Below are 14,616 nucleotides of genomic sequence, written 5' to 3' on the forward strand. Positions count from 1 at the left end.
CTGGTACTACTTTCATAGCCCTCGATTATTGATAAAAACACAACGGTTCGTCTGATCATTTCTATTATTGATTACATTTTGAATGAACGTTTTATCAATTAAAACGTTCATCAGCGTTAACATTCGTAAACGTTGGATTTATTTAATATACGTTTCTGCTAGCCAAAGGATAAAAAATAACGCATTAGGCTGTACTCTACTTTGAAATGCAACAAGAGCTACGATAGAGGTCGCTGTCATTTATTCTCTTTCCTGAAATTACGACTACAGACGCCATCTTTGTTGAGGGCAAAAACGTCACTTTCTGTTCTATGCCATAATTGGTTGAATTCTCTGACGCGGAAGGTTGTGCATATTTGGCGCTCTTCGTTCTCGGGCGCGTTTTTGAAAGCGCAAACATACACTAACCAGTATGTAATTTGGTATTTGTACTCGGAGCCGTTCTATGGGTGGCCAAATAAACAATTTTAAGTCACGGGAGCGCGTATCTGGCTGTCATGTGCGGAGTGTTCGGACTTAGTTTGGTGAACACGAGAGGCTGTGCAACATCGGAGTAGCTCCCGGCAGATTGTGTTAGCTGGGTTCATAGTATCTCAGGACAACAAGACGCTGTCCACTTCTGTTTTCACCATGAACCGTTCTTTTTAAACCCACAAAACCATTTGGAACTGACGCGAAATACCGTCTTGTCTTGTAAGTAAATGTTTCCTTCTCTTTCATGTACTTGTACGCATATCTTGTATTAAAGTAGGAGTTGCTTGTCGTCTTTGCCCGAAATAATAGGGTTTCATCTTAACAGCTGCTCTGGTCACCATGATACACGTAGACTTCCCTGTGGTCTTTGTCAATTGTCTTTATGGCTATACTGTCTACATATAATACAACCGAGTTTAATACTGAATTAACGCTGACTATTTGTTCTGCTCTTCAGTTCATTCACTGTTTACAGTTTCACAGTTGTCACACACAAAGCTGTTTAAAGCGACGTGTGTGTAAATCAAGGCTAATGTTTTAAAAGATAAAACTTCTCCCTGTAAACTCTTGGTGTGACGTTGCATTGGGTTGGAAAATGTAATACATTTTTTTCTATTATAAAACCAGTGAGTGACTTATTAATAATTATCTAGATATCTTTCTCTTCTGGGATTGGCAGTTAATGCTGCAACTTCTTCTGACTACACATCAAAATGTTGATAGATAATAATAAACACAAATATTAACAAAAGTGATTGACTATAGCAATTACAACATGTAATTAATATTTGTTAGACAATATTTATTGTAAATTGTTTTTTATTTTTACTTTAACTGCGCCAGTAATGTTGATATTTTATGTTGCTTTAGGTCCCAATAAACTATGGCAAGTGTTGTGGCTATGGCATCTCTCATTGAGGATTTTGACACCCAGGTATTTTTTACTTACGTTTGTTCTACGATGTACAATATTTGTTTTATATAATTATTTCAATTGTTTTTTATTATATCCTCATCTTAATCAGAGTTGTCTTTAATTTTACAGCCCTGTAAGAAAACCCGTAAAGATGGTGGCACTCCAGTTGTTAAGACAATCACAAATTATTTCTCTCCTGTGGCCAAGCCAGCAGAAAAACCCTTTTCTCCTCCTCGGTCCAACAACATCATGGACTACTTTACCCGTAAGCACTCGTCTTCAAATGAAAAGTCCAGCCCATCAGAACAGTCTAAAGAAAACTGCCTGACTACCACATCTGCAGAGAAACTCAGCAGCACAGAGGCAGCAGGGAGACCAAAACGGAGCAGAAAGACCATCAAAGCTGCGAGGAAACTTGTAGAGCCTGAAGCTGCTGCCTCCCAAACAGAAGAAGAGAGCTTTCTGATTCTGGATGGACCTCACCGAGACTCTGTGACAGAGGTGACCGACAGCTGTGGAGGTCAGGGTCGTGAAACGGCAGCTGTCTTTCCCCAACTCTGTGGAGAGGAATCCAAAACTGTGACAGTCATTGATCAACTAGAAAACAATAAGCAGGACAATGTTTCAAAATCCAGTCACAGTGAAAAACCCAGAGAAGAGGTGAAGAGCGTTAAGTCATCTTCAGAGGTAGTTGTCAGAGATAAAACCAAACGAGTCAAAACTGCTTCACGGAATTTAAAGAAAAGGCACCAAGTGGAGGTTAAACCACCTGAACCTGAGATGAAGGGGGCAGAATCACCCGGGTGTGATGATAACACGGAGGGTGAAATGGACCAGACTTCAGAATTGAATAAAAGCACAGTCACAATTTCCTTTGAAGATTTCTTGCAAAGCCAGAGTCTGGATCAGCATGAAGAGCAAAGGAAAGATCAAGAGCAAACGACAGCAGATGCAGCGTCACAGGTCGGTGACCAGTTGAAAAATGTGGATTCTGGAGAGCCAGTTTTCCAAGTGTCACCTCGAACGCTCACCATCCAGGCTGAGGTTCATACAGTCTCACCAAAACAGGAAGCAAACAGGACTGTGGGAAGGATGGCCTCTATCTTCAGCAATAGAAAGAAAGCAGCAGGTCATACAGAAGAGGTATCTTCAACTCAGATGGAGCCTAGACACCAATCACCACCCAACAATGTAACTGTAAAAAGGAAATCCAATGTTGTTCTTCAGGAGGAGGATCTAGAACTTGCTGTTTTGGAGAGTGAAAACACTCCGAAGAGTAGCGAGGCGGACAGGAAGCAGTTCATGGCTGCATTCAAGCGGTCCAGCATTGAGGGCTCCAAAACCAAATCTGGGAAGAATCAATCCAAGCAAAAACTACCCAGAGAGAATAACCATGTGGACCAAGCAGAAAGTGCTGCGGAAAAGAGCGCACAACCCCGCCTACAAACGAGACAGGTCCTGCTGAGCCTCAGGAAAACAAACAACAAGTAGATAGAAAGAAACTATCAACAAAAGGCCGAAGAAAAGCTAAAAACGAGGTCCAGACCGCCACCACCGTCTCAGGTCCTGGTCCTGCTGCAGAAGCTCCTCCGTCTGCAGAAGACACTGCGGCCACTAATATTGACAGTGATGTCAAAAAAGAGGAGCCCACTACGCCATCTCTGAGGAGGTCTAAAAGAGAGGCTCACGTCAGGCAAGCTCCTGATGTGACAGCAGTGGGTGCTGTCAGGAAAAACAGAGCACAGAGGGAATCGAAGGATGAGCAAAAAACCCCTAAAAAAAGGTCCACACCAAAAAAGCCAAGGCGCAAACATGGAGTCTTTGTTGCAGAGATCGTCGGCCCACCTGATGCAAAGGAAAGTCCCATCAGGTGACTACTTTTAAGCGTTAGATATTTATTTTGGTGTACTAAGCATATTCATATTAACTGGAATAGTTTTATATGCAGTCACACTTATCAGTAAAGATAGTTGATATGTCAGCACTTTGACATCATATGACATCATGGTTGTTTTTTCTTTTTCTAATTAAATATTTTGCATTTTCACAAGGATGAAATTTATTAGAGTCCAAAGAAATGTTTCTAAGGCGGATGCCGACAGAGGAAGAGGCGGTCAGTCATCGACGGTGAGTTCACTTTATTTTAAGTGAACGGTGTTGATGAAGATTTTAGACCTTGTCCAAAATAACACTTGTCTTTTTCAGGCACCAGACAAGGAGAATAAAAAAATAAAGAAGGCAAAACAGCTAGTGGAAAAAGCCAAAGTGATGCAGCAGAGTAAGAGAGCTGCCACTGCTGAGGAAAAGAGCGCCCCCAGGCGTTCATCAAGACGTGAAGCCACCAGCAGGAAGAGCTACTGTGAGAATGAGGTACAGCCCACACAGGTTTTGCCAAAGACTAGTATAAGAATATTTTAAATGAACCTCACCAGCCAGTTACATGTTTAAAAAGTGACTTGAGTTTTCTGTAAGACTTTGTTTTGACTGGTTAGTCCTTATTAAGTAGAAATTGAGATTTTAAAACAGTTTGCTGTTCAGAAAACCCATTGTGTTGTTGTTCCATTTGTTAGGATTCCGTCATCTGCCTGGAGGACAGCCCTCCAGCATCGTCTCCTTCAGCAGCACCAGAAAAGAGCAAAACCCAAAAATCTTTGAGGAGTTTGAATGATGTTCTGGGTAAAACCACATCAGCTCTCAAGTCTGACCCAGGTGGTCTTCTCCCATTCAAGATCATCACCTTTTATTGTTCTTTTAAAAAAATAAACTAACAGTTTTACATTGCCATTTTTACAGGGTCTAAAGAAAAAACAGCTCGAAAAATGTCTGCGGTGATCTCCATCTTTGACGACAGCAGCCGTGAGGGTTCCGAAAACTCCCAAGATGATGAACAGTTCAGGGCCCGCAGAGAGTTCCTCAAGAGTGGTCTCCCAGAATCCTTCAGGAAACAGATAGCCAAGGCTGCTGCCACTAAAGAGTCTTACTCTCTGTCCTGCTCCTCCTTCACACCAGTTACACACATAAGGCAACAACCAAATGGTGAGCAGATGATTTTAATTTGGATGACACATCGTTTACAGGCCGAGACAGGATATCAAGAGTTTGTTTTTTGGTGTATTCACAGATTGCCCGCTTTCGACCTTACCTTGGCCCAGTTCCTTATTATTGAGTCCACTGAAAGAGGTGTGGGGCCAGTCATGCGTTTCCCATACACATGTTGGTGGCACTCTGTGTATGAAGACTGAACCAGCCCAAAGAACTGTTTGTAAAAAGGTAAAAAAAAAAAAAAAAAAGTGTCATCAGTGTTTCTGATGTTCTTAATCTCAGTACCAAGAGTACAGATGAACACTGACCTGGAAGAGAGGAAGTCGCCTGTTCATCAGATATTTCTAAACTTCAGATATGATATTTAATATTTATACATGTTAAGAAGTAATGTGCTAAAATATTTAGACAGATACTGCAGTCATTTAATTTTATGTTTTCATTTCAGCTGTCAGGCTGGAGACCGCAGATTTCTGAGAGCATTCGCCAGCTGCTCCTTGAAGAAATCAGAGCCTCCAACCCCTCCTTCCCTACTCAGATGTTCATCAGTCGTTTCCTGAAGAGACGCGCTGACCAGCAGCAGCACTGCACTCCCTCAGGTCCGTCAGGTTAGCTGCAACAGTTAGTGTGTTTCATAACTGACTACAGTTACTGTTAATTTAGCTGTTTATTATTTAATATAACTAAAAAGGCATTTTTAAAATGAAAATTGACATCCCTAAATTTCACTCTGCATTTCCTAGTAGAAACCACATCACTACACACCATAACTGGAAAGAGAAAAAGGATGGACGATGAAGAAGAGACCACAGTAAAGCTGCCTAAGAAGCAGAGGGGGAGCCGCTCAGGGGAGACGGTGTCCAAACCGGAGCCAGAGGGAACAAACAGAGGCCGCTTAAGACGAACGAAGAGTTCCAAACCAGAGGAGGAAAAGGACAAAAGTTTGACCAACTCTAGTAAAGACGACTGTGTCATTGTGCTGGATGACCTGCCGTCGGTACAGGACGCTGTGGAGAAAGGTGTGTGTGTGGCTGGGCATATAAAGAATATTAACGTGTTGTATATTTCATCAAATAATTTTGTCTGATTAATGATGAATAACTTTTAAAATGACTTCACAGATGTGGTGAAAGAAGATGTTTTGTGGACTGAGAAATATCAGCCGCAGCATTCCAGTGACATCACGGGCAACACCCCCTCAGTGAAGAGGCTGCACAGGTAAGATCCCCGTGTAAACTGCTTCTTTGAAATTTGTGTGTGTATGTGTATATATATATATATATATATAAATAGTCGTCACGTGTTAAGTTTTAATATAGGAATCAATGACCCTTGAAAATTACAGAAGTTAATGCTTCAGTTTCCCATTTTTATTTGCATAGCTGGCTGAAAGAGTGGAAGCTGCGTGCAGACCGGGAAGAGAGAAAAAAACAGAAAGACACTAAACAAGAGGAAGAAAGCAATGGTGGGAAAAATGAAAATAAAATTGCAGATTTTTTTTTTTATCTCTATGTTCCTGTTTGTTTTGTGTTTATTTACCTTTTTCACAGTATCTTCTCTCTCGGCTCTGCTTCTGTTGTTTGCAGACTCTGACTGGGAGCTCGGGGAAGGCTCCATGGATGCAGAGGACATGTTGTGTAATACCATGCTGATCACAGGACCCACTGGAGTGGGGAAGACTGCTGCCGTTTATGCCTGTGCGCAGGAGCTGGGCTTCAAGGTGCGAACACCTCACGTTCAGTACGGCACAGAGTAACACCATAATAACACCTTTAGGTGAATAACTGCCAACTCCACTCTCTTAAGGTGTTTGAGGTCAATGCCTCGTCTCAGCGGAGTGGCCGTCTGATTCTGTCCCAGCTGAGGGAAGCCACTCAGTCACATCAGGTGGACAGTCAGGGGGTCAACGCCCACAAACCCACCTACTTTAACAGCTATGGTGCAAGCAGCAGCAGTAGCATCAGGCTTGGCTCCTCCCCCAGTATGTGCGCTTAACTTGTTAGGGGAAAATCTGCAGTGTTTCAGACCAAACAGTTGAAAACTGACCATTTTTTTTAACCTCTTTAGGAAAGGTCAACTCCCCTCGTAGGGTGGTCTCCTCACCCAGAAAACTTCCACAGTCTCCCAGGGGAGCTAAAAGGGGCTCCCTAGCTCCAACCTCATTGGCCAGTTTCTTCAAAATGGGTCGACCCACTAACAAGGAGCCACAAAATGCCAAGAAGAATGAACAAACGGGTCAGTCCATTTAAAACCAGAGTGATATTTACTTTTTGTAATAATGTTACCTTTTATTGATATTGTCCTTTTTCCTTTTTTTTTTTTTTATTCTTGCATAGCTGGTTCCAAGAAAACAAAAAATGATGTTGAAAGACTAAAGAGTCCCACGCAGAAACTGACTTTCAGCCCTAAAGAGAAGAGTGAAGAGCAGAGCAGGAAGACGGCCACGTCTCTCATCCTGTTTGAGGAGGTGGACGTTATTTTTGAAGAGGACTCAGGGTTTCTGGCTGCTATCAAGACATTCATGACCACGACTAAAAGACCAGTCATCCTCACGACCAGTGGTGAGATGACGACCAAAGTCAAAGATGACATTTTACTCTGTCAGGTGTTCAACCTGTGTGTGTGTGTGTGTAAATGCTCTCATGATTGTTTCCATTCTTCCAGTCACCACATTTAGCTGGATTCATGTTAATGTGTATTATGAGACATTGAAATTATGAGGTAAACATTTTAAAGGTATACAAAAGATTCCAAACCAAACCAGAATTCCACAACCATGTTGAATGAAGACCAGCCTTTATAACGTTGTATTTTATTTTCATCTTTCTGATTCACACTGTATCTGGTTTGTTTTTCAGATCCTGCCTTCGGCAGCATGTTTGACGGCAACTTTGAAGAAATCCACTTTAAAACACCAGTGCTGGTGAGTGAACTTGTGTGAAGATGCACTGTGTAACTACTGTGTGAGAATATAATACAGGATCTTAGTCATGGACTAAACTCGATGACGTGTCTTTTGTCTGTGTGTCACAGCCGAATGTGAGCTCCTACCTGCAGCTGCTGTGTCTGGCTGAAGACGTGAGGACAGATGTGTTCGACATCAACTCTCTGCTCAGGCTCAACGGCTGTGACATCAGGCAGAGTTTGCTGCAGTTGCAGTTCTATACTCGCACTGCTGGGGGGCGCCATGTTGCCAAGCCATTCAACCATCTCGATAACAATGGTGAATAGTTTTAAGACTTCTTAGAAAGAAAAGCCTTTTTTTGCAGTTCATAGTGATGATTTTTATGTTTATTGATCTTCATTGTTGTTTTTTATTTTGGGGAAAAGTCAAGTTAAAAATTTTATTTTAAAAATGTAGGGGAAAAAAACTTGAAAAATCGGTAGTTCTCAAATATTCTGCCATGAGATTCACACTTTTATTGAGACACTGAATTTTACACCAGTTGGTTTTTGTACTTTTCAAACAATAATGCATTAATTATTACACTTTATATGTACATGAAATATGAACTTTGAAGGTCAAGGGTGATGTTTGTTAGGTGTCACTCTGTCAACAAAATATTTCTGCAGGTATTGTAACACATATCTGAATCCTAGTAAACATATCCTTATTTTTTTTCCCTTTTTTCTTAAATCTGAAGTAAGAGCACAGCTTGATGGAGAGGCAAAAGAAGACTGTGTGGTGGCTCCTCCTCCTCCCTGTGACACTGGCTGCACTGAGAGCATGTTAGGCCTGAGGAACATCCAACCTGGGGAGGACATATGGGAGCTGCTAAAGGTAAAAAGGTTATTTTTAAATGGAAAAAAATGGATGAATGGTATTTTTTGTTTCTTTCTTAAGTTCTCCTGATTCCTTGTGGAATTTTCTACAACTCTGTAATTTTTACTTGTTTTTTTGTTTTTCAGAGTCAGAGTCTGAAGGAAGATGTTTGCTGGGAGCTGCTGGTGGACAGCAGGCGTCGAGGAGCCGACCTTCTCTACACCAACCTGGAGAGGCTTCTACCTTTACCACACACCACACTCACACACCGCACCTCCTCTTTACCCAAACCAGACCAGGCTGCTGAGTCGGGCGACTGCTCAGACAATGGCAGTCCAGTTAAAATCTCCCAGACGACAAAGAACAGCAAGAAAAAAAAGTGTTTGGACAGAAATAGACTCAATTTTGACTCTGATTCAGAAGATGATTTTATGACTTTACCTAAGCCACCGGTGACCCCTCAAGATCAAGAGGTTGTCAACGATGGGTTAATCTCAGAAACGGTGAAAAGGAAAGTGCTGACTCCCGAGGAGCGGCTGAGAAGTCTCCCGGTGGGACAGTGTCTGGATTCAATCGCTGACTTTTTTGACAACATGTCGTACCTGGACTCCTCTGTGCTGGCGTATCCAGATGGAGGCGCTGTTGACAGGAGAATGGCAGCAGCAGGAGCTGTGTTGAAGGATGGGATGACAGATGAGTGGAGGTTTGAGACTAATGGGGAGAGCTGGACGAGGGGAGGGCAAGTCCTGGAGATCCAGGCTGCAGTGGAGGCTCTGAGCTTTCGCAAGTGTCGTGATTCCGTAGCTAAAGCCTGGGGCACGGTCCAAGAACTGGACGGAGAGGTGAGAAAAGAGGCCACAGAGGAAGTGACTCTCCCTGTTGCCTCTCATCGCGATGGTTACAGTTTCTCTCAGGACGGTCCCTGTCCACCACAGTGAGTACGACTTTGGCTGAAAGTAATTCTAAACAGTGTTTAACTTAAAGTACTAACAATAATGTTTCGCAAAACAAACGTCAGGCTGGTGCAGAGGCGGAGAGAGATGATGGAGAGTCTGCTGCTCCGAGGAGTGGTTAGTCTGGGAAACAGAGCAGCAGCTGCCGTCGAGTATCTGCCTGTTCTACGCGACATCTGCAGAACGGAGCAACTGAAGGAGAAGGGCAAGATCAAACGAAGGTGGGCAAGCAGCAACTTTTATTTTGGTTTTTGTTTAAGAACTATTATTTAATCAATTCTGTTGGTGGGACTTCACAGAGCACTTCAAAATGAACACATCATTAACATCTCAGCTGTGTCTGTTTTTTTTCCCCTCCAGATTTCTGCACTATCTGGATGCTGTACACCTGGGTCTTACAAAAAACACACTGCAGCACCTCGCTGAAGACTTCCCCTGAACCTCAGATGACCTCAGTTCTTTTGGCCATAAAGAAACAGTTATGGCTCACAGGAGTAAGCTTCACTCAGAACAGTGCCGTGGCGGCAGGAGCACAGGAATGGACACAGTGCTGCCGTACGTCTGACGCCTCACAACCTGTGAATAAATTAAAGTTACAACAACACACTCTGTGGGAACAATTCCACTTTTTCTCATTGGAATTAACTGAATCCCTGAAGACGGGTGCTCAACTAACTTTCACAGATGGCACACATCTTTACTACAATTGGTGTAAAATAAATGGTGCTGCAGCGGTGTTGTGTGCTATTCTTGTTTTTGTACAGTAGTGTTTGATAACTGCATTTATAAATTTGTTTTGTAAAGTCTTTTTTTAAAATCAAGTAGAAACAACTTTTCCGAATCAATCGCGAACCTCTCACTATCTCTATTTAATCAATTTAAGTTTTTTTTTTTTTATGGTATGAATCTTTATAGACAGTATGAATCCATCGGACTAATGCTGATGCACTTAGGACGTTTATTATTAAGTTTGTAAAAAAAAACAGCATCACCTTCACATTTATCACAGTGTTTTTGTTTTCCTTATTTTTTTTCCCTCTTGGTCTTTGTACACATTTAACACAATGGATTTTGTTGTGGTTCAAATAAAGACTTATCACAACAACAGTTAGAAGGTGTCACCAGTGTGTGTTTCTTATCAGAGGGTTGGGTTTTCAAGCAGTGTATTTTTGCAGCACCACCAGAGGAAGGAGGGAGGATGGTCCGCCTCTTCTCTCTGCTGAATGTTGAAACATCCTATGTGTTCGTGGCAACTTCCACTTCACTTTTTTATTTTTGCCAGAGGCACTCTGCCGAATGCAAAACCATGTGCGCACCATGTTTATTTCGGAGCCAGGACTTCATTATTGGATGAGAACCGAGACAGGAGTCCCTGCCTTTGCCTGGAGATGGCCAACCATGAGAGAAACAGAAAGATCCTGCTGGAGCTGCTGAAGCAGCCGTGTAACAGTCGGTGTGCTGACTGCAACGCTCCAGGTAAAAAAGAACAAACGTTTTTTGATATCATACCGTACAAACATTGGGGGAATCTTAGGACAGAAACATTTGAATTATTTTTGGAACCAGCTTCATCTACATGTTTGATTGTTTTAAAAAGAGAGGGAAGTCGCCAGAGTCTAAGCTCCTGGTCAGTAAATGTTGGATTTGATTTTGAGTGGTTTTGTTTTTTAATTCAATGTGGTTTTGTCTCCTACTTTTTTGATACTTATAATTGGTTTCAGTTTGTTCAAAGTAAACAAAAGAACGGTAAAAACTTGAAGCAGTAAAGGTCCATCATGAAACAAAAAAATGGTTAAACCCTGGCCAGAATTATACACGCACATAAAAATCACTCTTAATGTTAATTCTTATGTCAGACTTAACCATATATGTTGCAGTACTAGCAAAGCACAATGTCTAAGATAGAATTTTTGGTTCAACAAATATAATTTAAAGAAAATCAACATACACATTAAAGACTAAAAGACTATTAAGATCTCCTTTGTTACTGTAAATAAATTAAACCCAGTGGAGTCCTGGTCTTAAAGTGTAAGAACTCAAATCTATACTTGGTAATGTAACCTGTGGACAATAACCAGGATCTAACTGTTTTTTTCGAGGACAAAACAATGAAATCTGCAACACACCCCATTAAAGCTAAGTTTACACTAAGTCACGTCACTTTTTTTTTTGTTCCATTATATTTTGGTGCGCTCTATTGTTCTATTGTAATAGTTTCTTTTCTGCAGAGTTAGAGCGTCTCGCCCTCTAGTACATTAAACTCCCTGGGACCAAAGTAGCCTTTGCCAGGAGTCAGCTATGAATAATAAAGGCTGAACAATCGACCTGCAATTAGACCGTGGGAGGAAACACCAGGCCGTTTTTGAATGGAATGGCGGGCTGGATCTGGCCTGTGGACCACCAGTTGATAATAACTGTTTTATGATTTTTGTTTTTTCTGTGATCACTGAAGTCATATATGCTCTTGTCTAGTTAATTACATAAGTATATATTTTTGTAAAGCCTTTTTTGAACATTTTTTTGTCTAAATAATACATTCATTGTTGTGTTATTGAGGATATATATATTAATAGTGGAATATGTCCTTAGATCCCAATAAAACGACAACCTTTCCTTCTGATCTCCACAGATCCAGACTGGGCGTCCTACAAGTTGGGAGTGTTTGTGTGTCTGAATTGCTCTGGCATCCACCGCAGCCTGTCCAGTCGGGTCAAATCCATTAAGCTGGACTACTGGGAGGATGAGCTGGTGGAGGTACTGGTCTTTTGACATGCACGCTGACATCATGGCAGTCTAAAAATGTATGTTTTCTCTGCATGTGTTTGTGTCTTCATGGGAAGTTTATGAAGTCCACTGGTAACGCCAGTGCCCGGGCCCTGTATGAGAAAGCTGTTCCACCGTACTACTATCAACCTCAGCACAACGATCACGCGTAAGTCGTGTTTAAATATTCCAGGCTGTTAAAATCATGAGGTCGCTCCTGTGACTTCTCTATAATGGACTATTATTTCCTGTATCTGTAAATGAGCATTCACAGACCGCTGATGAAGCACTTTCCCTGAAACAAAACAAAAAAACTAGAAGTGCAACTGTTGACTGTTGTTTCTCATGTCCGCTGTTGAACCACAGTGTCCTGCGAGAACAGTGGATCAGGGCCAAATATGAGCGGGCTGAGTTTACCGGGGAGACCAAGTATCCTCCACTTGATTATGCCAAAGGTGACATCATGCAGGACAGAAACAGCTCCAGGCATTTGGGCTGGAGGAATTTCAACAATCACATTTTTGTTCACTCCTGACCAGCTCCATGTTCTAAACAGTAAAAATCCTGTGAGTTAACATTTGAATCTATGACAGGTTTCCACGAAGGTTTTCTTTGGAAAAAAGGAAAAGAAAAGACACAGTTTCTGAAGAGGAAGTTTGTGCTGTCAGAGCAGGAATTCACCCTGACGTACTACAACAAAGAAAATGTGAGTTTATTTAAAATGTGTTAAACTCCAAGGAGCCTCCATGACCATTCTGCTTCTTAAATTATGTTTTAGATATCAATTTTCACATATTATTTTTCAGCAATTATCTTCACCAACTGAACTTTATTTTGCAGCCGAGTTCAAAGTGAACTGATTTCTATGTAGTTTGTTTATAATTTTGAACCCAGCAGCCCTACAACTTAAATTATGAATCTAAATATGACTTTGATTAACAGTTAGCTATTAGCCTTGGGTTTGTACACACTCTATTTCCACTTTATTTGTATGGAAGGAGTCAAAAGGCCCTAAAGCTGTGATCCCCATCAAGGACATGAATGCAACTTTTCAGCCTGAGAAGATCGGTCATCCTCATGGTCTGCAGATCACCTACCAAGACACCAATCACATAAGGAACCTCTACATTTACCATGAAAATGCTGAGGTACATAGCACCGTGTTAAGCCCTGAAGATTTAACCTGCAGTTAATACATTCTGACTTAATATGAATATGTTTTTATATATTTTTGCCTGAAGATATATTAAAGTTCTCCTCTACTTTAGGAAATAGTCACATGGTTCAATGCCATCCGTGCTGCTCGTTATGCTTACCTGAAAACAGCCTACCCCACAGGAAATGATGAAGATGTAAGCAACAAATACACTTTATTATATACTGTATATATATATTTTTTTAAATCCTTCAATTTTAGCAGGAATAAGATGTTGAAACTGTGGTATGATTTATAAACCTGCTCTGATTGATTTCAAATTCTGTATACCAACTGGATAGTATTTTAAACAAACAAAAAATGAAACATTGGATTTGAAACCAACTACATGTGTAACCTCTGTGTAATCTCTGTACCAGCTGATACCAATGATAACAAGTAAATACCTCAAAGAAGGATACATGGAGAAGACAGGGCCGCTGGTAAGTTGGATAGTTATTCCTGTTTAAGTGAAAGTAAGCAATTATTCTGTTATAAAAATCAAAACATCTTCCTGTCCTGCTTAAACTGCACCATGTAATGCCTGGCTCCATGATTTGGTCTTGGAAAATATGTCTGCACCAGTGGTTGATAATATGGCCGCCTGAAGAACTTGATGACAGGGTCAAAAGAGTCAAAAAATATCATATAATGCATAACATTAAACACTATTTCTTAACTCCTTCCTTCTCATTTCAAATAATATTTGAATGTGTTCTTAAACACAACACAACAGATTTTTAGAGAATGTTAACACTAGCTTTACTAAGCTAATCTAGCTACTTTAAAACTTCGAAGTACAACAGTACAACAGTACAACAGTACAACAGTGTGTGTATGATGTGTGCATAGCACACATCATACACACACTGTTGTTGGGACAAAGGGAAATATTGACCATACGCTGAAATGCGAATTTGTGTGTGCAAACTGTTAACATTTATGTTTGCCAACAGCAGAAGGAGCCGTTCAAGAAGAGATGGTTTGTTTTGGACTCTAATAACAGGAAGCTGTTCTACTTCAAAGGTCAAATGGTGAGGACTCAGTTTTGTCTTATTCCAACGTCAAGCCTTGCACTTTTATAGCAACTACTGTAATGACTGTTTTTGCTCTGCTCTCATGACTGTGAATACAGGACGCAAAGGAGTTAGGGGTCATTTTCATCGGAACAAATAGCAATGGCTACACTGTAACGGAGTGTGTCCCAAAACACACACGCGGCAACAAGTGGAAGTGTGGCATTTTAATGGGCACGCCTGAACGACAATTTGTCTTCATGTGTGAACAAGAAAGGGAGCGGAGGGAGTGGCTTCAGGCTCTCAAAGAGGTTCTGTCCAGACCAATGGCACCGCAGGACTATGGTGGTGAGTAGGGCCAGGCTAGGATGTCAACACTAAAGTTATTTTTAGTCTTAATTATTCATCTACACTTATTGTTTGTGAATGTATCTTCACTGATGGTTTACAAACCCAGAACATGTATATTCAGTAGTATGTTCAGCCAGTCATTT

The 14,616-nt window shown here is 41.2% G+C and overlaps 2 protein-coding genes across 2 annotated transcripts in view; both read left to right on the forward strand.

Annotated features, from left to right (window-relative positions):
• The first annotated feature begins 306 nt into the window (after positions 1–306).
• On the forward strand, positions 307–10,131 carry atad5a (ATPase family AAA domain containing 5a). Its single transcript, XM_017040839.2, is given in 23 exon segments — positions 307–693; positions 1,345–1,408; positions 1,520–2,827; positions 2,830–3,260; positions 3,442–3,517; positions 3,596–3,760; positions 3,961–4,099; positions 4,184–4,426; positions 4,512–4,660; positions 4,881–5,040; positions 5,176–5,451; positions 5,554–5,650; positions 5,815–5,897; positions 6,019–6,152; positions 6,239–6,413; positions 6,500–6,667; positions 6,769–6,993; positions 7,291–7,355; positions 7,466–7,655; positions 8,077–8,213; positions 8,342–9,129; positions 9,214–9,369; positions 9,509–10,131. Coding segments are annotated over 22 exon segments (5,295 nt in total). The 5' UTR covers positions 307–693; positions 1,345–1,357; the 3' UTR covers positions 9,588–10,131.
• A 271-nt stretch (positions 10,132–10,402) lies between these two features.
• The window catches only part of adap2 (ArfGAP with dual PH domains 2), a 4,478-nt gene continuing 264 nt past the window's right edge, over positions 10,403–14,616 (forward strand). Inside the window, exons 1-10 of the mRNA XM_008329685.3 lie at positions 10,403–10,624; positions 11,778–11,902; positions 11,989–12,080; positions 12,278–12,366; positions 12,505–12,617; positions 12,910–13,059; positions 13,180–13,263; positions 13,487–13,549; positions 14,063–14,140; positions 14,242–14,470. Coding sequence (XP_008327907.1) covers positions 10,537–10,624; positions 11,778–11,902; positions 11,989–12,080; positions 12,278–12,366; positions 12,505–12,617; positions 12,910–13,059; positions 13,180–13,263; positions 13,487–13,549; positions 14,063–14,140; positions 14,242–14,470 — 1,111 coding nt within the window. The 5' untranslated portion in view covers positions 10,403–10,536. The remainder of the gene's footprint in view (positions 10,625–11,777; positions 11,903–11,988; positions 12,081–12,277; positions 12,367–12,504; positions 12,618–12,909; positions 13,060–13,179; positions 13,264–13,486; positions 13,550–14,062; positions 14,141–14,241; positions 14,471–14,616) is intronic.

The sequence above is a fragment of the Cynoglossus semilaevis genome, chromosome 17, assembly GCF_000523025.1.
Source record: "Cynoglossus semilaevis isolate Cse_v1.0 chromosome 17, Cse_v1.0, whole genome shotgun sequence".
NCBI classification, from domain to species: domain Eukaryota; kingdom Metazoa; phylum Chordata; class Actinopteri; order Pleuronectiformes; family Cynoglossidae; genus Cynoglossus; species Cynoglossus semilaevis.